At 44.9% G+C, this 25,265-nt stretch overlaps 1 protein-coding gene across 1 annotated transcript in view; it reads left to right on the top strand.

Moving 5' to 3' along the window:
- The window catches only part of ATRX (ATRX chromatin remodeler), a 1,138,900-nt gene that overhangs the window by 588,023 nt on the left and 525,612 nt on the right, over positions 1-25,265 (top strand). The window contains exon 19 of the mRNA XM_069211061.1: positions 21,246-21,423. Coding sequence (XP_069067162.1) covers positions 21,246-21,423 — 178 coding nt within the window. The remainder of the gene's footprint in view (positions 1-21,245; positions 21,424-25,265) is intronic.

Genomic DNA, 25,265 nt, shown 5'->3' with positions numbered 1-25,265 from the left:
TGGCTTAGGGAGGCTACCCATCCTAAGCTAGTCACACCTATTTCCAAAGGGAGAGGGTGTTATCTCCGTCTCGCAAAGGAAATCCTTTGTTCTGCCTTCCAGGGCTTGATAAGATCAAGCAGCAGGAGGACAGAACCCTGTCTGAGGTGTGGCAGCAGCTGGGCTGCCTGGAAAATCCTGTAAGACTGGTGGTAACAATGCTGGGGGTCCCCTGAAGAGCCCTCAGAGTGCATGGAATCATACTTCAATACTTGCAACAGTATTGGCTTATGATTCCAACCTGTTTGATACCGAACATACCCAGGTTCAGAGTTACCGTTAGTTAGCTGGACATAGGTAATGACCTATGTCCAGTAGATGCGTAAAATGGTATCTCCGCAATCCCAAAGTCCATGGAAATGGATCTGGAGTTTGTTGGGGCACCTCTGCTAGTGCAGGGGTGCCCTCACACACAGGTACCTGCCCCCTGCTCTCTGGGCTGAGAGGGCCTACCATAGGGGTGCCTTACAGTGGCCTGGTGCAATGACCTGTAGTGAAAACGGGTGCATGCACCTGTTTCACGCAGGCTCCGGTGGCAGGCCTGCAGAAACCTTTGCATGGGCTCCCTATGTGTGGCAGAATAACTGCTGCAGCCCATAGGGATCCCCTGGAATCCAATGCCCTGGGTACCTAGGTACCATATACTAGGGACTTATATGGGGGACCAGTATGCCAATTTTGGGAACAAAAAGGTACAGTTAGCAAGTTAGAAGGGAGAGAGCATAATCACTGGGGTCCTGGTTAGCAGGATCCCAGTGAACACAGTCAAACACACTGACAAACAGGCAAAAGTTGGGGGTACCTATGCAAGAAAGGCTACTTTCCTACAGGTAACCGTCTCAAAAGGAGCTGTTTCCTACAAAGGCCTATCACAGGAATAGGGTGGGTTCTACATCAGTCTCCACATTCTGCACCTCCATATTTGGAGAGCTGTGACAACTAAATAAATCTGATCTGCCAACTTTTAATAGTTGTCATTCTTGCTCCCAGGTACCCAGGGTCCAAAGCACCAGCCTCTTCCAAGCCAAATTCTGATATTCGTTTTTTGTTCATTAGATGAGAAAGGCCTTGCCTTGGGCACAGTGAAGGGTCATTAAGAAGCTCCGGTGTTTATCTGCTCAACTAATGCATTTTCAAAGCATTTTCCAGAAGGTTTGACTTGAATTACCCCCAGCCCCACACGCACAACTTGTAGTTCCTCTGTATGTACACTTCTCATGTTCACACACTTTGAGCCTATGCAGAGCTGTTTCTTAAGGCTTTAGAACCTCCTCAGCCAGCCCGTTCAATCTGCCAGTGTTGTTTGTTTGCCATGCCTTAGTCCTCAAAACAGGAAAAGTCTTTAATGCCTAGTCTGTGAAAAGGCTCTGAGCTTCTACATCAGCTACACAAGCCCAAGACATGGATGATCAGCTCTTTTTGAGGTTTTTCGATGCAAAGAAAACCGGGAATGTTTAGATTATCTTTGAACTGTATCTTAGTGCTTGTTATAAATTACTTTTAGTAGCATGGGTAAAAGGAAAGCAGTTGAAGTGCCATAAGGATCCTTAAAACCACAAAAAACATTCAGTGAGTAATTGCATTGTGGAAGGTATTGATAACTTAATAGAAGAGATGGAAACGATTATAAGCCAGGAGAAATTGAGTAAACTCTCTGCTGGAACCTCTGCAATCCCTAATTTCTTTGTCAAAAAGGTATGACTCAATATGAGGGTGACTTATCGAGCTTAATTCTGCCAGCTTATATGCTCATTTCCTATACAAATGGTGCTAGTGTTGTAGTATTGCAAGTATATGCCTTCTCTGTCTTAAGGGAGTAGGTCACATGTTCTCCGTTATCCCCCTCTGCAAGACAATACTGATCTATATTTAACTGATTTAACTCTTGCGACTGGTTCCATTTCTGTTCTGACTGAGTATAGTTGTGTAAAACAGCTTGTTGATAAGGTAGAATTGCTAAGTGCTGAAATAGTCAAACTAAGAAAAATGGTAAATAATTTAGCAAGTAACAACTCTATACTGTCCAACACAATCCAAAAATGTGAACTACATCTGTTAGTTGTTGCTAGCAAAGGCCACCAGTCTAAATTGCCAGACTGACAGGGGGGAAAAGACACTGAGCCAGAGCCAGAAGTCGGCACAGAAACAGAGTTCCATTACGAATCAAGATCGTGTGCCCTAAACCTTACCTGCAAGCCCTCGTTTCCACTTTCTTGAGAAGCCTAGTGATATCAGTAAATATCGCTTGGGAAACTGAAGGAACAGTATCAGAAAGACACATAGAGTTTGAGTTCATCATCACTAAAAAGTGAGAGGTGGTGTATGTTATAAAGATACCACATTTTCCCAGAGAGACTGCGAGGACGCAGCATCTCTGATAAACAAGCCTATCTTCTGGATCAGATATACATGCCAATGCCACTCTGTGATCCGCTATGAAATAATTATGGCTAGGCGTTTCTCTTCTTGTTTGGACAATCATGATTGCATACAGTTGTTGTTTAAGGAAAGTGCCCAAGCGGGTGGTCAGATGTCCTTGAAAGTCCTTTCATTACCTAACTTTAATATTTAATTCAGATGAAATCTCGCCTCCAGCTCTAGTCACTTGTAAAGCACAGAACTACATAGTTTCCTAATCGCAACAAGAGTGAGTTTTTGTTGATCTCGTAAGTGACCTCTCAAGGATAGATTGACAGGTGACCATCAAACCAGATGATTCACGAAGCATGGATAGAGGGGTCCTATTACCAGTATCGCCTTTAGCTTCCCTTAGGCATTTAACTCCATTGGGTACACCTTCTTTTAGTGTTGCAGGTATCTCAGGATCTATTGCAGCTCGATATCATAACCTTCTAATTGATAAAGTCCTAGGTAAAAGTGTCTTAATCCCTAAATCTAGCACACATTCTGTCATGGAATGTAGCAGGTATGGACTTGAAACTAGCTGATACAAATAGGAAAAATGTGTTGATCAGTTTGAACTCTGTCTTTTCCAAGAAATATGGTTTTTATCACAGTCACATCATTCTAGGTTTATTAATTTTAGTGTTGAAGCATTCACTCAAAAGTGTAGGCCATCCATCAGGGCGTCTAACTGTATGGATGAACATTTCTGTAGCATCCGAGCTTAAGAATATTCATAGATGGAGGTAAAGAAATTTGACTGTTTGAGGCATTTGTGGCTGTAGATACACATGCTGTGCATACTCTTGCCATCTGCCGGCCATCGGCTGCCTTTCTGATGCTGTTTCTGCAGTTTCCAGCCGAAATGGACGGGCATTCCTTCTCGGTTTTGAGTCCCAAACTTTGGAACTCCCTCCCAATTACCTTGAGGAATTGTTCCTCACTACCTGCCTTTTGCAAAAACTTGAAAACATGGGTATTTTATTTTGGGGAATCTGCTTTTTCCCGTTTCTATAGCTTAGCACCGGGAAACCATATTAGGATAGCTGCGCGCTCTCTAAAATTATAATCATCGTCGTCGCCTGGATGTGTGCAAGTTCTTTTTTTTTTTTCAAAGAAATATTTCGAGCCATGAGGTACTGTGACTTCTCTTGCTGGTAATGCTCATGGTCATCAACTCTATTGTTAGATTATTTATTTTTCACCTGTTGGGTTTTGATGCGTGCTCTGGTTCAACACCTCCGTGGTGCTCTAATCTGTTTACACCGGTTCCTTCCCTCATATTGTTTCACTAGCATTTTCTCTTTGCCCTTAGTTTCGGGTCGAGTATTCCTGCACTACCCGCGCAGCTCTCCATTGACCTCAGCCTCTCGTAGATTTTTGCCCTTCGGGGCCTCTTTCTGTCTCCTAACCATCCACCCCCCCACAATGTCTTCACAGTGATAGAATGGACGTGATTTAGTTACTGCCCTCGCTGCCATAAAAGTATCCTAGGTCCTATCTCCTTAAGGTCTGCCATTTGTGTCTGTCTCCTGAGCATAACAAGGTTGATTGTAACTGCTGCTGTTTTTACTGTTCTAAGAAAGCCATCCCTGACCATCAAGCTCGACATCTTGAGATGTCGTGTAGAAGTGGAGATGACACCTCGGACGTTTTTGGCCTAGAGGAGATTGAGGGGAAGCACCATCTACAAGAGTTGGCTGCTGATGAGGCTTTCTTCCCATACATCAGCTCTGGCTCCAATCTGGATATGGGGGGAGAATGGGGTGGGTATTCCTTTGACACTCCTCCATTGGGGCATCTCTGGGACACCTATGATGCTGACTCACCAGGGGAAACAAATCCTGCCTGTCCCTCACCTCCTGACTCCACGTCCTACCATGAACGTATTGCCACAATGTGGATCTCCACACTGAGCCTTTAAAGGAGGGCTTCCTTTTCGAGAACCTGCCCTCCACCCACCACTCTGCTCAGTACCTTCCCATGCTTAAAGGCATGGTTCGTCGCACCCCAAACATCTTTCACAACCCTGGCCATGCCAGTCAGTACACCTAGGATGGACTAAAAAAATATAAAGCTTCCCCTTCTCGACCCTCTGTTCATTTATGGCCAGCTTCCACTAACTCGTTTGTGCTCACCACTGCATGTAAGAGGGTTAAATCCCAGACTACTGGTGATGCCCCTCCACCAGACAAAGAGAGTAAACAAATAGATGCTGCAGGTGAGAGGGTAGCCGGGTAATCTGCCAACCATTGGCAGATTGCTAATTTGAATGGGCTAGTCTAGAAGTATAAGAAGCTCCTCAAACATGTCCAGGAGGAGCACAGGAAAATGGGTCTCTGAGGGGAAAGGAGATCTCCAACACCACCATCCGCTGCACACTAGTTGCTGCATACACTGCTCCACTGGGGGTCAGCTCCAGTGTCCTTCTGCGCAGGCATACCTGGCTCTGTATCTCCAGATTCAGGTTGGAAGTCCAGCAAAATTTGCTCAACCTACACTTTGACGGGCAACATCTGTTCAGACTGCATGTTGACTAGATGATGGAAAAAATAAAGATATGGGGATGGCTAAAGCGAAAGGCACCCTTCAGACACCTACCCTTGTGGCTCTTTTTGCCGCACTCCATACCGGGTAGGCTCAAAGACTGCCTCCCTCGAGGCCTCCACTCTACCACTGACCACACACCCAACAGTCCTCTTCTAAAGGCTTCTTTAGAGGGTTCTACCCAGACAACAACTTAAACAGCATGGGTGAAGGTGACTCTCCCAATGGAGCTGTCACCACCACAAAGTCCTGACTTGCCTCCTCCCCTTCAATCCTACCTGTCAAGGGGGTTCCTTCAAAGTTTCTTTTCTGTTTGCCAGGACATCACTGCTGACCAGTGTAATTTGCATATTTTCCAAAATAGTTATTCTCTGGAGGTCACTTCCATACCTTCCACCATTCCACCTTGCAAAACACAAATTCGCCCTAGAAAATCAAAGGCTACTCAGGGAAGACATCCAAGTGATCCTTCCCACAGGGGCCATAGAACATGTCCCCAACCATCAGCAGGGCAAAGGAGTATACTCTGTACTCTTCTCATTAAAAAAAAATACTCTTCTCTTCAACCCATTCTGATCCTCAGGCCCCTAAACCAAATACATTTTTTCGGGGCACTACCACATGCTTTCTCTACAGGATGTCAACTTGCTACTACACCAAAGCAATGAAACTTCATGGCCACTCTCGACTTGAAGGATGCTTATTTCCACATACCTGTCCTCCCGTTGTGCAGTCAGCGTAAAGAATTACCAGTTCAAGGTGCTTTCTTTCAAGGGGGTCACAACTGCACCCAGGGTGTTCACCAAGTGCCTTGCAATTGTGGCTGCTTCTCTGTGTTTAGTGTGTTCATGTGTTCCCATATATGGATGACTGGCTTGTCAAGAGTGCCACCCATCAAAACTGTTGAGAACTCACTCAGCTCACAATAAACCTCCTTCACCAACTAGGGTTCACCATCAACGCTACAAAATCCCACCCCCAACCCCTCTAGATACAGCTCTATCTTGAGGCAGTCCTCAGCTCAGAAGTTGGCATGGCTTACCAAATGCTGCCAGGATACAGTGCCTCCAGGCAGATGTAAGCGCCACGTGTTTTGAAACAAAAGAGGCTTTAGTCTGCTCAGCTCCTTAAAACTTAAATTTGAAGTAGCAATATGCGGGCCACACTTCAACCAGGTCACAAGTCAGGACAGTTATGCACCCCCTGGCATGATGGTCTTGTATTGTCATAGTACCCCATGCCAGGTTACACATGCGTCCATTGTAGGAGTGCTTGGCAAACCAGTGGGCCCAAGCGCGGGGGTCATTGGGACGATCTTGTGTTGATCAGCGGCTCCATTTGTCTCTCTGTGCAATGTGGAGCACCAAAAACCAGTTACAAGGACGGCCTTTTTTCGACGCATTTCTGCACAGGAGCATTACAGCAGATGCCTCCCTTTCAGGACCAAGTGCACACTTACAGGATCTTACTGTCCAAGGCCAGTGGACACCCTGACAACAGGGTCTCCACATCAATTACCTGGAACTGCTAGCTGTTCACCTTGCGTTGAAAGCGTTCCTTCCCCACTTGTCTGGCAAAGTAGCCCTCATCAAGAAAGACAACATGTCAGCTATGTATTATCTTCAAAAGCAAGAGGGCACCATATCTCTCTAGGTCTCTTATCGAGCCCAGAGCATTTGAGAGTGAACTTTAACTCAAGATCCATCTGATAGTGGAGTACCTTCCAGCAGTGGAGAAGAATTTTGCCAACCTTTTTAGCAGAATGAAGCAACAAGTCCCTGAGTGGGAACTCCACCCGCAAGTTCTCCTCCAGAACTTCCAGCGTTGGGAACTGATGAAGATAAACCTCTCCACCACAGCAGAAAACACCAAATATCCAAACTTCACCTCCATGTCCCCACACTCACAATCCAGGGGCTATGCGCAATTAGAGGCAGGTCCTTATTCTACGTCATGGATATTTGCAGTTGCTCTTCCTCCTCTCCCACTACTTCCGTTTGTGGTTCGGAGGCTTCGGCAGATGTCATTCACCCTCATTCTGGCGGTTCTAACCTGGGCACGCCAACCACGGTTCACCACCCTCCTCGAACTCTGTGGTTCCGCACGAGGGGTTCCCCAACAGGCCGCACCTTCTGATGCAGAACCATGGATAAATCAGGCACCCAGAACCTAGGTCTCTCAATCTTGCGATCTGGCTCCTAAAGTCCTAGAATTTGGGTATTTTAATCTTCCACCCAAATGCATCAGCATTCTTAAAGAAGTATGCAGACCTCCCACGTGTGCCTATTATGTTGCTAAGTGGAAGAGGTTTGTCTATTATTGTCCTTCAAAACACATTGACCCCTTGGTGTTCAGAGTGCAAGATATTCTCTGCTACCTACTTCACTTGTAAACCTGTGATTTAGCTTTCACACCCATACGACTACACCTAGCTGCTGTAGCCACCTACCTTCAGAACAGGCATCATGTTTCCTTCTTCAGAATGTCAATTATTAAAGCTTTTATGGAGGGTCTCAAAATAGTCATTCCTCCTCAGATCCCACCTGGAATCTCAGCATTGTATTGAGCCAGAAGGGACCTCTGTTCAAACCCCTCCACTCCTGCCTCCTTCAGTTTGTCTCTTGGAAGGTAGCTTTCCAGGTCGCCATCACTTCACTCAAGCGTGTCATTGAGCTTCAAACTCTAACCTTGGAAGAACCTTTCTTCCAGATACACAGGGATAGGGTTCTCCCTCCCCACCAACCTAAGATTTCTCCCTAGAGTGGAATCACAGTTCCACCTCAATCAATCCATTAAACTTCCTGTTTTTTTTCCTCAACCTGACTCAGTTGTGGAATCGGCTCTCCATACCTTAGATGTTAATAGCTCTCATGTACTGTACTGACAGAACTAAACCTGCTAGGAAGACAAAACAGCTCTTCTGTTGCTTTCTCCAAACCCCACAAAGGGAAAGCCCTATCTAAATCAGGCATTGCAAAATGAATTGTAGAATGCATCCATACATGCTGTGCTAAAGCTGAAAGGACTTTGCCCATTCCTCACGGAGCCCACTTCACTTTGAAAAAATTAGCTTCTAGGGCCTTCTTGGGGGAACATCCCTACAGCTGACATCTGTAATGTTGCTACCTGGTCCACACAACATACTTTTACAAAACCATTATTGTGTAGATGTAATAGCCCGCCAACAAGCCAGTGTTGGCCAGGCAGTTCTCCGTATACTTTTTCAATCTACTGCAACTTCCTCAGGCTAGCCCCTGCTTTTCTTGGGAGGACTATTCAACAGTCTGTGCACAACATGTGTACATACAGCCACACATACCTTGAGCGGAAAATGTTACTTACCCAGTAAACATCTATTTGTATTATGTTGTTGTTTAAATGTATATCCACCCATCCTCTTCCTTGGACACTTGTGGCTCTTGCAGTCATCTTTCTGTCTCATGTTCCTCATTCTTTGTATGGACATCGCTATACAACACTTCACATTCCGCCCTCACCCGCTGTGCAGGAAAATCTAACAATAGAATCAACGATCATAAGAATTACCAAAAAGAGATGGATTCACAGTACCTTGTGACTCAAAATATTTATTCGAAGAAAAACAACCTGCACACATTCAGGCCCAGCACTAGATGGCAGGAGTATGCACAACATGTGAATCTACAGCACCGCATGCCACAAAGAAATGCTTACTTGGTAAGTAACATTTTCTTTTTAATATTTACAATTGTTCTCCCTCGAAGTACAGCAATTCGGAGTCTTCAAAAATTGGAAACTGTACTATATTCGAATAGAGACGAATGCCCAGTAATTTTAGCTGGTGGCTTTAATACCACTTTCAAACTCCTAGACTTCACATCCTCCACAAACTATCTTCATGGTACCTGCTTCAGATTTTCAACAGATCAAAAAATGGTCAACTTTAGCGTTACAGCTTTTAATTTTTTACACATGGACTGAGGGCATACAATAGAAGTCCACGCTCTGATGGTATAGGAGCCCCTACTTAAAACAGAATAGCTTGTATGAACAGGGTAGACTTGTGGCAGGCTATGGAAGATGTGTGAATTTTAGAGCGTGCAGATAATGACCATAACGCCCTCCACCTGTTTTTTAAAGGCTTATCTAATAGCCTGCAGGGACAGACTGGTCACATTACGAATACAGGCTAACTGTATATAGCATTAAGAGATCTATATCCTGGTAACGCCTAACCATATGTACTGATACTCTGGATTCTATAAGTTCGATGGCATCTGTCGCTGTAGATACGCATGTTCTGCAATAGCTCGCCATCTGGTGTTGGGCCGGAGTGTTACAAGTTGTTTTTCTTCGAAGAAGTCTTTCGAGTCACGGGACCGAGTGACTCCTCCTTTTGTCTCCATTGCGCATGGGCGTGGACTCCATCTTCGATTGTTTTTTTTCCGCCATCGGGTTCGGACGTGTTCCTGTCGCTCCGAGTTTCGGAACGGAAAATTAGCTAATTTCGGAAGATTTTCGTCGGTATTGTTGCGTTCGGGATCGGCGTACTTAGATTCCACACCGCATCGAAGATCGGAGAGCTCCGGTGCCCTTCGGGGTAGTTTTTTCGATCCTCCGTCGGGGCCTGGTCGGCCCGACCGCGTGCTGAAGAACGCCGATGGAACGGACCCCGTTCCGTTTCTGCCCCAAATGCCACAATAAATACCCCTACACAGACCAACACTTGGTCTGCAACCTGTGCCTGTCACCTGAGCACAGCGAAGACACCTGCGAGGCCTGTCGTGCGTTCCGGTCCCGAAAAACACTCCGAGACAGTCGAGCCAGAAGACTTCAGATGGCGTCCGCTCCGACAGCCCAACGGGAGTTCGAGGAACAAGAAGAGGAAGGTACCTTCTCGATCCAAGACTCAGACTCCGAAGGATTCGACGATACACAAACCGTGAGTAAGACGTCGAAATCCACTCAAAGGAACATTTACAAGGCCCAGGGGACGCCACTGCCACCAGGCCATGGCTCGACCCATAAAATCGGTGACCGACCGTCGGCACCGAAAAAGGCCCAAACAGTGCCGAGATTGTCCGACTCCGGTCGAGACACCGGCACGCAGCCTTCTCGGGACTGAGAAAGTGCTGGAGACAAGCCTCGACACCGAGATGCCGGTGTGGACACGGCTCGACGCCGAGACAGCGGCACCGAAACAGATCGACGCCGAGAGGCTTCGGCCCCGAAAAGGAAAAAAGTCACCTCGGAGCCGAAAAAACACGCAGACAAAGTTTCGATGCCGAAACAGACTGCAAGCGACCCAGCTTCAGGCTCTTATACAGAAGAGCACTCGCTAACCTCCCAAATGCAGAAGCATAGGTTTGAGGAAGAGCTACAAGCAACTGATGTAGACCATACGCAAAAGCGTATCTTCATTCAGCAGGGGACAGGAAAAATAAGCACCCTTCCCCCCATTAGGAGAAAGAGAAGGTTGGAGTTCCAGACGGAACAAACACCACAACCAAAAGTGGTGAAAAGAGTTACACCACCACCCTCTCCTCCGCCCGTGATTAACGTTTCACCAGCACAAACTCCATCACACTCCCCAGCTCACACCACCATGAGCCAGGGTGACCAAGATCAGGACGCATGGGACCTATATGACGCCCCAGTGTCAGATAACAGTCCGGAGGCATACCCTACAAAGCCATCTCCACCAGAAGACAGCACCGCATACTCTCAAGTGGTGGCTAGAGCAGCACAATTTCACCACGTAAGCCTCCACTCAGAACAGGTCGAGGATGATTTCTTATTCAACACACTCTCCTCCACCCACAGCTCATACCAAAGCCTGCCTATGCTCCCTGGTATGCTCCGGCACGCAAAAGACATCTTTAAGGAGCTGGTCAAAAGTAGGGCAATCACACCAAGGGTGGAAAAAAAGTATAAGCCGCCTCCTACGGACCCGGTTTTCATCACTACACAGCTGCCACCAGACTCTGTCGTTGTAGGAGCAGCTAGGAAAAGGGCCAACTCTCATACATCTGGAGATGCACCACCCCCAGATAAAGAAAGCCGCAAGTTCGATGCAGCTGGTAAAAGAGTCGCAGCACAAGCTGCAAACTAGTGGCGCATCGCGAACTCCCAGGCACTACTTGCGCGCTATGACAGAGCCCACTGGGACGAGATGCAACATCTCATTGAACATCTGCCCAAGGACTTACAAAATAGGGCAAAACAAGTGGTTGAAGAGGGACAGACCATCTCCAACAACCAGATACGCTCCTCCATGGACGCTGCAGATACAGCTGCACGGACAATTAATACATCTGTAACTATCAGAAGGCATGCATGGCTCCGAACGTCTGGATTTAAACCAGAGATTCAACAAGCAGTTCTCAATATGCCTTTTAATGAAAAAGAACTGTTCGGTCCAGAAGTGGACACAGCGATTGAGAAACTCAAAAAAGATACAGACACTGCTAAAGCCATGGGCGCACTCTACTCCCCGCAGAGCAGAGGGAATTACAGCACATTCCGTAAAACGCCCTTTCGAGGGGGGTTTCGGGGTCAAAGCACACAAGCCAGCACCTCACAAGCCACACCGTCCAGTTACCAGGGACAGTATAGAGGAGGTTTTCGGGGACAATATAGAGGAGGGCAATTCCCTAGAAATAGAGGGAGATTTCAAAGCCCCAAAACCCCTACTACTAAACAGTGACTCACATGTCACTCACCCCCTCCACACAACACCAGTGGGGGGAAGAATAGGTCATTATTACAGAGCATGGGAGAAAATCACTACAGACACTTGGGTTCTAGCAATTATCCAACATGGTTATTGCATAGAATTTCTACAATTCCCTCCAAACATACCACCAAAAGCACAAAATCTAACAACACACCATTCCAATCTCCTGGAGATAGAAGTGCAGGCACTATTGCAAAAGAATGCAATCGAATTAGTGCCAAACACACAAATAAACACAGGAGTTTACTCACTGTACTTTCTGATACCAAAGAAGGACAAAACACTGAGACCAATCCTAGACCTCAGAGTAGTGAACACTTTCATCAAATCAGACCACTTCCACATGGTCACACTACAAGAAGTATTGCCATTGCTAAAACTACACGACTACATGGCAACTTTAGACCTCAAGGATGCTTATTTCCATATACCAATACACCCATCGCACAGGAAATACCTAAGGTTTGTATTCAAAGGAATACATTACCAATTCAAGGTACTGCCTTTCGGATTAACAACCGCACCAAGAGTCTTTACCAAATGTCTAGCGGTAGTCGCTGCACACATAAGAAGGCAGCAAATACATGTGTTCCCATATTTGGACGACTGGCTAATCAAGGCCCATTCGTTCATACAGTGCTCAAATCACACAAATCAGATCATACAAACCCTCTTCAAACTCGGGTTCACCGTCAACTTTACAAAATCCAACATTCTGCCGCGCAAGGTACAACAATACCTAGGAGCCATAATAGACACATCAAAGGGAGTAGCCACTCCAAGTCCACAAAGAATTCTAAATTTCAACACCATCATACAACGCATGTATCCAACACAAAAGATACAGGCAAAGATGGTATTACAACTCCTAGGCATGATGTCTTCATGCATAGCCATTGTCCCAAACGCAAGACTGCACATGAGGCCCTTACAACAATGCCTAGCATCACAGTGGTCTCAAGCACAGGGTCACCTTCTAGATCTGGTGTTAATAGACCGCCAAACTTACCTCTCGCTTCTGTGGTTGAACAACATAAATTTAAACAAGGGGCGGCCTTTCCAAGACCCAGTGCCACAATACGTAATAACAACAGATGCTTCCATGACAGGGTGGGGAGCACACCTCGATCAACACAGCATACAAGGACAATGGAACGTACATCAAACAAAACTGCATATCAATCACCTAGAACTTCTAGCAGTTTTTCAAGCACTAAAAGCCTTCCAACCAATAATAGTTCACAAATACATTCTCGTCAAAACAGACAACATGACAACAATGTATTATCTAAACAAGCAGGGGGGGACGCACTCCACGCAGTTAAGCCTGCTAGCACAAAAAATTTGGCATTGGGCAATTCACAACCAAATTCGCCTAATAGCACAGTTTATACCAGGGATCCAAAATCAACTCGCAGACAATCTCTCTCTCGAGATCATCAACAGGTCCACGAATGGGAAATTCACCCCCAAATTCTGAACACTTATTTCAAACTCTGGGGAACACCTCAGATAGACTTGTTTGCGACAAGGGAGAACGCAAAATGCCAAAACTTCGCATCCAGATACCCACACAAACAATCCCAAGGCAATGCCCTATGGATGAACTGGTCAGGGATATTTGCTTACGCTTTTCCTCCTCTCCCTCTCCTTCCTTACCTGGTAAACAAACTCAGTCAAAGCAAACTCAAACTCATATTGATAGCACCAACTTGGGCAAGGCAACCCTGGTACACAACGCTGCTAGACCTATCAGTGGTACCCTGCATCAAATTGCCCAACAGGCCAGATCTGTTGACACAGCACAACCAAAAGATCAGACACCCAGATCCAGCATCGCTGAATCTAGCAATCTGGCTCCTGAAATCCTAGAATTCGGGCACTTACAACTTACCCAAGAATGTATGGAAGTCATAAAACAGGCCAGAAGGCCATCCACCAGGCACTGTTATGCAAGTAAATGGAAGAGGTTTGTTTGCTACTGCCATATTAATCAAATACAACCATTACACACAACTCCAGAACATGTAGTGGGTTACTTGCTTCACTTACAAAAATCTAACCTAGCTTTCTCTTCCATTAAAATACACCTTGCAGCAATTTCTGCATACCTGCAGACTACCTATTCAACTTCCCTATATAAGATACCAGTCATTAAAGCATTCATGGAGGGCCTTAGGAGAATTATACCACCTAGAACCCTACCTGTTCCTTCATGGAACCTAAATGTTGTCCTAACTAGACTTATGGGTCCACCTTTTGAACCCATGCACTCCTGCGACATACAGTTCCTAACCTGGAAGGTGGCATTTCTCATCGCCATTACTTCCCTAAGAAGAGTAAGCGAGATTCAGGCGTTTACAATACAGGAACCTTTTATACAACTACACAAAAATAAAGTCGTCTTAAGGACCAATCCTAAATTTTTGCCAAAGGTTATTTCACCGTTCCATCTAAATCAAACAGTGGAACTTCCAGTGTTCTTTCCACAGCCAGATACCGTAGCTGAAAGGGCGCTACATACATTAGATGTCAAAAGAGCATTGATGTATTACATTGACAGAACAAAAAACATCAGAAAGACTAAACAACTCTTTATTGCATTTCAAAAACCTCATGCAGGAAACCCAATTTCAAAACAAGGTATAGCCAGATGGATAGTTAAATGCATCCAAATCTGCTACCTTAAAGCTAAACGACAGCTGCCCATTACACCAAGGGCACACTCAACCAGAAAGAAAGGTGCTACCATGGCCTTTCTAGGAAACATCCCAATGCAAGAAATATGTAAGGCAGCCACATGGTCTACGCCTCACACATTCACCAAGCACTACTGTGTAGACGTGTTATCCGCACAACAAGCCACAGTAGGTCAAGCTGTATTAAGAACATTATTTCAGACTACTTCCACTCCTACAGGCTGATCCACCGCTTTTGGGGAAATAACTGCTTACTAGTCTATGCAGAACATGCGTATCTACAGCGACAGATGCCATCGAACTGAAAATGTCACTTACCCAGTGTACATCTGTTCGTGGCATCAGTCGCAGTAGATTCGCATGTGCCCACCCGCCTCCCCGGGAGCCTGTAGCAGTTTGGAAGTTACCTTCAATTATTTATATATGTATCATCTCAACCTTAAATAGGTGCATACTTAGTCACTCCATTGCATGGGCACTATTACTACAATTCAACTCCTATCTCACCCTCTGCGGGGAAAAACAATCGAAGATGGAGTCCACGCCCATGCGCAATGGAGACAAAAGGAGGAGTCACTCGGTCCCGTGACTCGAAAGACTTCTTCGAAGAAAAACAACTTGTAACACTCCGGCCCAACACCAGATGGCGAGCTATTGCAGAACATGCGAATCTACTGCGACTGATGCCACGAACAGATGTACACTGGGTAAGTGACATTTTCATTATTTGCATCCCTCTAGGCATATTTTATGAAGGAGTGCAAACAAGGTGGGGTGTGTGTGAAGAGAAAACCCTTTTGATTTTCTAGTGCCTGCAGAAGGGCAAGAACAGCCTTCTTAATAGCATCCAAGCAAGGCGGTAGGGAGAAAATCAGAGAGACAGGACAAGGATTAAGACTTCACAGATCCAAGCTAAGAGCAGTTGAGAAGTAAATATGTTGCAAAATCTTAGGGCAGTATTAAAAACAAAGGATAGCAAAACATTTTGATAAGTTGTTGCTAAGGACAGCACTCAAGCCGCTTTAGATTGCCACATTCAGCCCCAGACCTGGGTCAAGCATTTTGGTGACCTGCACTCCTCAAACCAACTAATGGCCCATGCAGATAATTCACTTGAGATTACTAATCTTGACATTTGTGTGGAATTCTCCCTCAGACACATTTTTGGTAGTTAGTCTAGTTAAAGGTGGTAATAAAATCCCTGGAGATCTTTTTTCTGTTCTAAGTCTAAGGTCTGGGGGCCCTACATAAATTAATTCTCAAATGTTAAACCCCTCAGGGGATCTATCCCTGATAGCTGGAGGGGTGCAATAATTATACCCATGTAAAAGAAAGCAAATGAGGATCTTGCCAACTACCGTCCAATTATTTTAATTGACAATAAAGTATTCTATCAGCATACTCAGTACGTTACATGATGGGATGCAGGAAAATATAATTCTCACTGATATACAAGTGGAGCTCAGGAGAAAGTGGGCACAATGGACCAGATTTTCAGCTTATCTGCTGCACAACAGTCATATTACTACATGCCATCTATATCTTTTCTTCGTTGATTTATGGGCAGCGTTCAACATGATTCCCAGAGCGAAAATATAGGCAGTGTTGCAGGGAATAGGACACATTAATTTAATTCCATAACAATACATACGACCAGGTCAGATGGATTAAAAATGAGTATCTCAAAAAACGCATTGTAGTAGACTAGGGAATCTGGCATGGGTGTGTACTGGCACCTACACTTTTTTCTCTTTACATAGTTCATAGCTCAATTATTATAATCACCTGTAATAAAGACTTCCATAGAAATAGCTGTTATAAAGTATTCTGCCCTCTTCCTTGCTCAATTTGTCAGTTTTTATGATTTTCCAAGGCTTGAACTCAATCCCCAGAAAGCAAAGTATATAAGTTTTAATCCACACAAATCACAGTGGCATACCCTGACTGTGGGCGAGACAGTGATGGGAAAAGTCCGCCACTTCCATTACTTATCGTTAAAAATCTCAAATTCTGTGTCCTGGTCTCTCCAGTTTTCCAAGAGCCAATTAGCACTTCAATACTACTTATCTACTGTCCTATAAGATTTTGAAACAATCACCAATAGATTAGTTTCACCTGTGCTAGAGGGACGCAACTTATGAGGCGGGCATGCGGGGTATTTCCAACATTGATTGCCTTTCCCAAGCTGAAAATACATTTTTTTACTTACTCGTTAGTTTTCCGCAAAGTGCTTCCACATTACCATTACACTTAGACCTCGGCATCAAAAGCATAGCAGATGTAGTCAAGTTGAGACCTCTACTCTATTGGCACAGAAAGACCATCACTGTATGACTCAGTGGTGTGAAATGCTGCCTGACAACCTTGGGTCTCCACGAGCTATGGACGGCACCAAGTTCCATCACCAAGGATTCACTTAATCTCTTAAAGTCAACCTTTTGGTCAATTGTAGTGGTCTTGGTATCGATCTTTAACAATGGGAAGCATAAGTTATTGTTTCCAGGATGTCAAAAATGCCCTTATCGTTTACAGGATGTCAAAAATGCCCTTATCGTTTCCAGGATGTCAAAAATGCCCTTCATTTCTAGCCATTATTACACCACACATGACTAAAAGCCTGTATGCTAAATTTAAGTCTGGAATTTTACCCCCAAGGTGTTTGCCAGTAATTAGGGCATGCTAGCTCTTCTCAGCCCTCTGAGAGTTGCTTGGGGTTTTCCATGCAGAAGGAAACTGAGGCTTGTTACTTCTTTTTCTGTCCAGTATGTGTGGCTCAGCAAAAGAAGTAGATTAAACCAATATGCTGATTTTTACATGTCACACAGCATAAAGAGCCCTTGCAAATTTTAAAATACGAGAAGTGCTATACTTTTTGCTTTGGCCCACTTTCTTCAAACAACTTGGTATTTGAGAAATAAAACGTTGACATATTCTAAACAATAATAATTTCATCTGTTAAATGTTTTTTGGGGCATTCACATTTTATTAACATTTGTATTTTAATGGTTTATTAATCAACATGTTTTATCGGGTATTACCCACGAAATAAATGATTGCATTGCATGTATTAACCATTGAACATACTACTATTGGATGGAACAAAGCCATTGTCACTCAGTGACTCATATATATTTATTGCATATGGCAAGACAAATGCTCATAATAATCCATTACAGCTTTGTCTTACACCACATCTTGTGAAGAAAGTTTTAGTGTCTTGTTACTATGCACTAGATATAACCAAACAGTGTCTTAGATTAACTTTCTTTTGCTGCTTTGGATGACATTGGATTACCTATTAAGATTTTTAAAATGACATTTTATATGGACTGTTATGGTTATATTTAACCAAAATGAAGTGGCTTAATGATGATGATACAAAGAAAGGCAAGGCAAGAGGACTCTCTCAATATTGGTAGTCCTCTGCATCTAAATCCACTATTCACTGAGTGAGAAGCAGCCCCTCCCCTTGTTGGAGTGCAAGCCCATTCCACTAGGGCCAAGGCTGCTGCAATGGCTTTGGCTATGAGATGGCGTCATGGGTGTCAGTACATAAATTCACAAAACACTACTGCCCTGACAATCCGGTCCGGTAATAAGGTTACTGCAGGACTTCTAGGTCCACGTTCTAGACTGTCTATCTTTTGGTGGTGCTGCCTTGGTATTTGTTTTCAAGGTGAAAAATCTGGGGTTAGAAGTATCACAGTATTTACCTTGGGTAATGGTCTTTCTGTTAGTTACTCTATACTAATTGCTCTTCCATCTCCCCATTTTACGAATGAGTCTCCGTAACATTTAAAGGTTCCAAGTTAGAAGATCAGCACAATATCTTGGGCAATTTGTTCTTCCCTTTGCGTCTGATGGTGCGGAAGGGGAAAGAGCCCTGAAAATTGCATCAGTATACAGAGGTTGCAGTCATAAGTGGCTGTGTTCTGTACTTTCTGGGGCAGTATGGAGTCACCACAGAAACACATGGCACCACCAATAGATGTCTGTGACAGATACCCACAAGATGAGTCTCTTGTGTTTGGGGTGAGCCCATGACTCCTAGTCGTGTGAGGAGCTTGCCCCAGTGCTCTCAAAGGCAATGCTGGGACCGGAAAGGCAAGCTTGTCACTTACGAACCGCTCTTCCTTGAAGTCAAGAACTTAAAGCGGCTGGTTCTGTGACAGGTCATTGTTAAAGTCTAAATCTTGGGGTAAGTCAAAATTCTAATTGAAATTTCTGTTGCTTATTGCACATGGGTGTTAAAATAAAGTGAGAAGTGCCCAGACAGCATAACAGTGGTGAAATAATGAAGTAATAGTATCACAAAATGTGCTGCATTACGCCACATAATTTACTCGGCCCTGCTGCATAATTTGGCCCTCCCCTACCGCATGCTTCCAGGGGACCGGATGATAATGCATCGGGTGGTATCTTCCAAGCAAACAGCTCCTACTGACTGACAGGAGGCGACCTGCTTTACCAGGCATTCAGGAATAGGGTACAGCATTACAAAGGCAGGGTTCCTCATAGCGGGTCTGTGGCGATGTGCCACTTCTCTGTTTAAAAGTAGGCAAGAGCAAGAATTAGTCCAAGTGTCTGAGGGTGTTGGGCTGGGCTTTCAGGTGGGGATTGTCCAGATTTTAACATTTCAGTTTGGACACTGTTTTTTATCGTAAAGGAAGGCTGCAGCAGATCTAAGGCTTCAGACTCTGTCTAATTACCATGGCAAATAAAGCAGACTTTTAATTGGAAGTGTTGGCGGTTATGGGGCTAGAAATCAGCAGAGGAAGTGTCCAGCTCATTGACCTTATGAATGTCCAGATACAAATCGTCATCATATTGTGGAGAAATATTGCTTTGGTATCTATTCTGAAGGTGAAAATTCTGTGGTTAGGAGCATGAGAACAACAGTTTGCTTACCTTTGGTAGGTAAGGCCTTTTTTGATGGGTACTTCAACTGCAGATTCCTCAACACCCTCTCTCTCCCGGTTATGTGGAATTAACTTTTTTCTAGCTGACAAGGTCCCAAATTAGAGATCTGTACACGGATATGAGCAATTGGATTTTTTAGCTTTGTGTCCGAACCCAGATGGTGTCCAGGCAGAAACACGTTACCGCACTTGAGTAGTACCTATATATGCGTCTCCAGCTGTCAAGTCTGGGGCAGACCGGAGCTGACGCAGAGATGCACTACGCTACCTTCTGGTGTGAAGGGACTATGCTAAAAAACAAAAAAAAACAAAAACTTTTGTGTCCATTCTGGCACCTGTGTAAACCTAACGAAAGGAGTGCTATCTTAGGGCAATGTCTCCTTATTAATTAATTCATGATCTCAGTTTTGGGAGGATCTACAGAACAAACCAAACTTTTGCACTCTAAGTTGTCTGGCCTGCAGTTAAATCACTGCCTTATCATCCCTTTCCTTGGCGAAATAGCGTACATTCCGCTCTCCTGGAGTGAATGAGGACTGACTCCGTGCTACTCATAGCATTTGGCGCATGCCAGAAGAACAGCCATTCATGATACATGCCATGAGGACCCTTCTTTTTTCCTCCTGGACTTTGACCACAGCATCATATGTATGACTGAACAGCAAACCAGTTATGCTGTTGAAAGGAGGCATCTCACAACACACACCCCACCAACTCACCTTAACCTCCACCTCCCCCACCCCAACCGCAATGTTAGGAGGGTCTATCCTCAAGATGCGACTCTGTCAAAAGGTCTCTGTTCCAGTATATAAAAAAAAAGTGCACCTATCGGTCCTTGGACAAACTTGACTGACTATTATGCTACCTTAACGTTTTCCTTTTGTCCACTATTTGTAAGGGCTGATGTTGCCAGACAACTATAGTTATGTGATAAAAGAAATATGTTCTTTGAAGCGAAAAAGCAAACAAAGGACCCATCTGATGTGAAGTCAGGTTGACTGGATTTTGGGAAGATGTGAATGACCAGGGCATTTTCTCAGACCATAACATAAGTTTCCTAGCACTGATCAACAAGCATTAAGTGGTGCCCACTCGAATAGTTAAAGTGGTTAATCCCCGAAGACGGGTCTAGAACTAGGATGTAAAGCAATGTTCTCTAATACACCTTGCTTGTTACTGTCAAGATACTAATCTAGGAAAAAACAGAGCTAATCTAGGTCGCTTGAAGTGCAAGATTGTAATAATTTGTTAGCCTAGAATCTCTGAAGGGTGAATAATGAATAATCAAACTCAAATTACAACTTGTGATCTCAGGAGAACTACTACTAATGCCCTCAGTGTGCTTTTGTGCTGAATTGTCAGATGTATTAAGTGGCCCCTGCTATATACAGTCTAACCCGAGGCATTTCCATAGTACAGTAGGATATTATACGGCATTTGATACTCAAAGAAAGGCTGTTAATGCCACAGCTGGTATGCCTACAACATACTTATTTACCATTTGCGTGTCATTTGCACTTAGTGGTGAAAGCTATGGCCAAGGGTATACCAAGAGCAGAGTTTCTTGCTCTCTGCCACAGGATCCAGTCTGTACATCACTGACAAGGCCTTGAAAGTCAGAAACCAGTTTGGGGTTGCCTGTTTTCCCTTCTTACAGGGTCCCTGCCTGGCATTTAGGGATAGACTGCTCCCATGAGGAACAAGGTCAGTACTGCTTTCCATAAGATTGTTGCCTCTCTCTAGAGTGGCAGTGGGTGAGAACTGATGGGTTGGAATGCAGCCGAAAGTGATTGACAGTAGTTTACACTATTTGCAAACATTTGATATTTTGGATTATCTCTTCTGTATAGGCACACATAATTTAAATCATTTTTTTAGATTGTTTTTTTTGAAGAACTAATATGTCAACTTTCTATTTTGTAGGTCAATGAACTTGCTACAATTAAGCGTCCTCAAGAAAGAGGAGATATCCTGAAGACATGGCATGAAGAGGGTGGTATTATTATCATAGGCTACGAGATGTACCGAAATCTAACACAGGGGAAGAATGTGAAGAGTAAAAAATTAAAAGAAATATACCACAGGACGCTGGTTGATCCAGGTGAGATGTTTGTTTTGCACCATTAGCTTTAAAATTGCTTGATTTGGAGAGGGGAGCAAGGGCAGGATCTGACCATTGGCCAATATCACTGTGACTTTGTGGCTCCACAACAAATACAGAATCTCAGATCATTAGAAACTGACATGCTTGAAGCTAAACACTTACACCCATGTGAAAATAAAACAAATCCAAAGGTCATCAGTCACATATATTACATTCAGCAAAGGTGACACAGTACCAATTGTGTACGAATCACACTTAAACCCAAATGCAGAAATGCATATTGTGTCTACTGAAAAAATACTGACTACAGTTTCACATGACTGTCATCATGGCGAGACCACTAGCCCAGAGTAAGTGCCTTGTCTTTACCACAGTCCTTGGGGCTGTTAACAAAATCAGTGTTCCAAAAGCACTGCATCCACAATGGGTATAGTGGGCTTCCTCTTTGACTAACACTAATGTTGACTGTTTTCGATCCAAAACTACATACCTAAGAATTTCTTCATTATGAACGTGAATACCCCATGCCCACTGATGTCATACCGCTAAACCATTATAAATACATCATCTGTACTGATGGTTCAGCTCAACCTGCTGTAGGTACCAAACACCAGTACTATGCAGCTTGCACAGCTGTTTACGGATTTATGATGGACAGTGAGTTCCACCCTCAGCAAACATACAAGGAGCCCCTAGGGTATTGCACATCACAAACAGCTGCGCTCAAAGCATTGATCTTAGTGCTGGAACATGAAAATCCTGAATTCTCCACACTTACTATGTTATATTTGTATTACTGTGTTCAGTCCTTCAATGAAAACTTAAACTACTGGCTCCTTAATGGGTTGAGGACTACTGGCTTTTCGGGAGATGTCCAATTTTTAGACCTGATAGCCTTAGGGTGGTCTTCCCCCCAGCTTTTTGCTTGCCTCCTCCATTTTTGCACCTTGTTTTTGCTGGTTTTCGGACTCTGTTCACTTTATCACTGTTAACCAGTGCTAGAGTGTTTATGCTTTCTCCCCTAAAACATGGTAACATTGGCTCCTACCCACTTGGCATACTTAATTTACTTATAGGTCCCTAGTAAAGTGCACTAAATGCTCACAAGGGTTGTAAATTAAATGCTACTAGTGGGCCTGCTACCCAATTAAGTAACCCCTTAACATGTCTCGTGCCTGGAATTGTAGAGCCTGCCTGTGCAGTTTGCATTGCCACTTCCACCTAGCAAGATAAAACTGTTGCCCGGCCTAAACCTTCCCTTTTTATACATATGTCAACCCTAGGGGTGGCACTATATGACCCACAGTGCATGGTTGTTAGAAATGGGGTTTCTGGTTGGCTAGGGAATGCACCTTTGCCAGGCAGGACCCACCAGTCTAGTCAGAGCTAGTAAGTTACACCCCAAGGATAACCTGCTCTCACCCCCGGCAGCTTGGCACAGAGCAGGCAGGCTTTTTCCCAGAGGTCATGTGTAAAGCATTTGCACAATACACACACACACACCAGTGACACAATAAATACACCACAAAGAAAACTCCACAACAAGTTATATCAAAATAAACTGTATTGCATAAAACATTAGACCAAAAATGACATAAATCAGTAATACTGTCCCAAACAGGTACTTGTCAGACCATCATCAGTATGAATGCAAATTAAAGAGAAGCTTTTGCATATTATATGTGTCATAGAACATTACCCTCCCTTTGCATACAAGGCAGAGCCTGAAAATATGCATGTCCCCTCAACTTCGCAAGCGCGACATTAATCAGGTCATAAAAAAAATGCAGCATACACAATGAAGGCAGAAGTACCATGGTGGAGTGTTGCTTTTATAATAATCACCAACAGTACTTTCCACACGAAGGTTGCTGTGTGTCTGTTTCCTTTAGAAGATTTACGGTACTCAAACCTAATCCACCGTGTCAGGTATAGGAGCTCCTGTGCTCCTGTTACATCAGGTGGGCACTTTTCCCAATAATACTAGCAGGATCGGGGACCTTCATTGAGGGTCGACCCTGTCCTACTGTGTGCAAACTCAATGTCCCTGGGGTCGGTACCAAAACAGAGGGGAGCAAAGGAGGCACCACCCGGCCAGATCCATCAGGATGACCTCACTGGGCCACTCTGGCTTGGTAAGCTTGTTTCTCCAGCAAAGGTGTGCTGCATTTTCTTTCCAGCTGGAACAGGGCCTCCTTCGAGGTTCCGTCCTGTCCCGCTATGGCTAGCGAGTCAAGAATGCCTCAAGTGGTGTGGAATTCCGGGGAAGCCCACCGGGGGCTTCCCAAGGCAACACTGCAAAGGGGAAAGATGCCTGCCTGTACGCAAATCCTGGGAACATGGCTCCTGCAGACTCATGAGCGCCACTGCACTGCTCCAAACTTAATGCAATCTCCTGGGGCTGCAGCAGTGAGAAATGTCGAAGAGTGGATACCTGCTTGTGCCCTGGAGGCACTTGATAGAGCTTGCTTACTCAGGCACTGTGTCACTGAGGGCTCAAGCACAATAAGCAGCGATTACCTCCCTTCAATCTGTCTCCCTGCTCACACAGCACGATCGCAGCCCCCTTATCTGGAGGCCTCACTCCGATGAGGTCTGCTCTCTGGGGTTGAGGGGTCGGTGGTACTGGTGTCTTCCAGGATTCCCTCGTGACTCTAGCAACAAGTCAGAAATCGAGCAGGGTGGGGCTTCCCCTCCCCAGTCCGGGGCTCTGCTCCCAGTTGACAAGACACAGTGAGGTGCGGTTCCTGTACTGGAGAAAGTGCGGGCCCAAGTCGCAAGCAGTGACTCTCAATAAAGAGAGGAAAAAAAACAACATTTGCGCACATCAGCTTGGCCTCATTAAAGCGCTCAACAGGCACTGAAAGGAAAGCGAGGCGCTGTGCTCTTACTAGGATATAAAAGCACTTCCCAGGCACTAGAGGAAACAATCCAAGGAGCTGGAACCAGCGCTCCCCCTGCATGGTGCTCCTTGGGCACTTGGGGGCACACAGGGTCAGGCTGGCCAGCACAAACAAGCAAGGGATTGAAGTGAAGGTTGCTCCAGGCAGTCCTTGGAGTGCCTAGGGCAGCCACAGTCAGCAGAGCAGTATACAGAAAAGTAGTCCAGATGAGTCCTCTGGGTCACCCAGCAGACACCAGTCAGCGGGGCAACAAAAGAAGGGCAGTCCACAAAGAGTCCTTTGTGCAGTAAAGCCATCTCTCTGGCAGGGGTTTGGTTCCAGGTCCAAAGGTCCAGCAGACACGAGTACCTAAACCAGAGGACCCAGATGCAGAGGGTAGAAGGGACTTTCTGAAGTCAGTGAAAGCCTTGGATTGTCCAGCTGCTGTCACGACCTGTGGACCAGGCCGATGGAACCCAGGGATGGATCCCAGACATGGAGGACCTGAAATGGAAGGGAACAGAGTCCAGCACTCTTGGAGGTGCCCAGGTGGTGCATGTGGCCATGCTCACCATCCTAGAGGTGAATTTCATGCAAGTAGGTGGAGGGAGAAAGTCCAGCTGCGGGTTCTAGGATCTGCAGAAGATCCTAGTGTAAGAAACTGGCCTGGTGTGTGGTGGAAACATATGGTGTTATCACCCTATACCAGGTCCATGTATCCCCTATTAGTGAAGTGTAAGCAGTGTCAAGGAAGTCACGGCTCTCTAGAGGTAGCTGTGGATGACCAGCCAAGACGTATCTAGGAGACATGCAAAGCTTATGGAATACCACTATAGTCACACAGCACTATCACACATGAAAGAACCACACAGTGTTAGAAAAATAAATATACTTTATTATAGCACATTGTAACACAAACAATAGAATACTGAATAGGCAATCCCTCAACTGTAGGTA

Source organism: Pleurodeles waltl, chromosome 2_1, assembly GCF_031143425.1.
Source record: "Pleurodeles waltl isolate 20211129_DDA chromosome 2_1, aPleWal1.hap1.20221129, whole genome shotgun sequence".
NCBI lineage: Eukaryota > Metazoa > Chordata > Amphibia > Caudata > Salamandridae > Pleurodeles > Pleurodeles waltl.
Note: the sequence above shows the minus strand (reverse complement) of the source record. Positions and strands in the feature narration are given on the sequence as shown.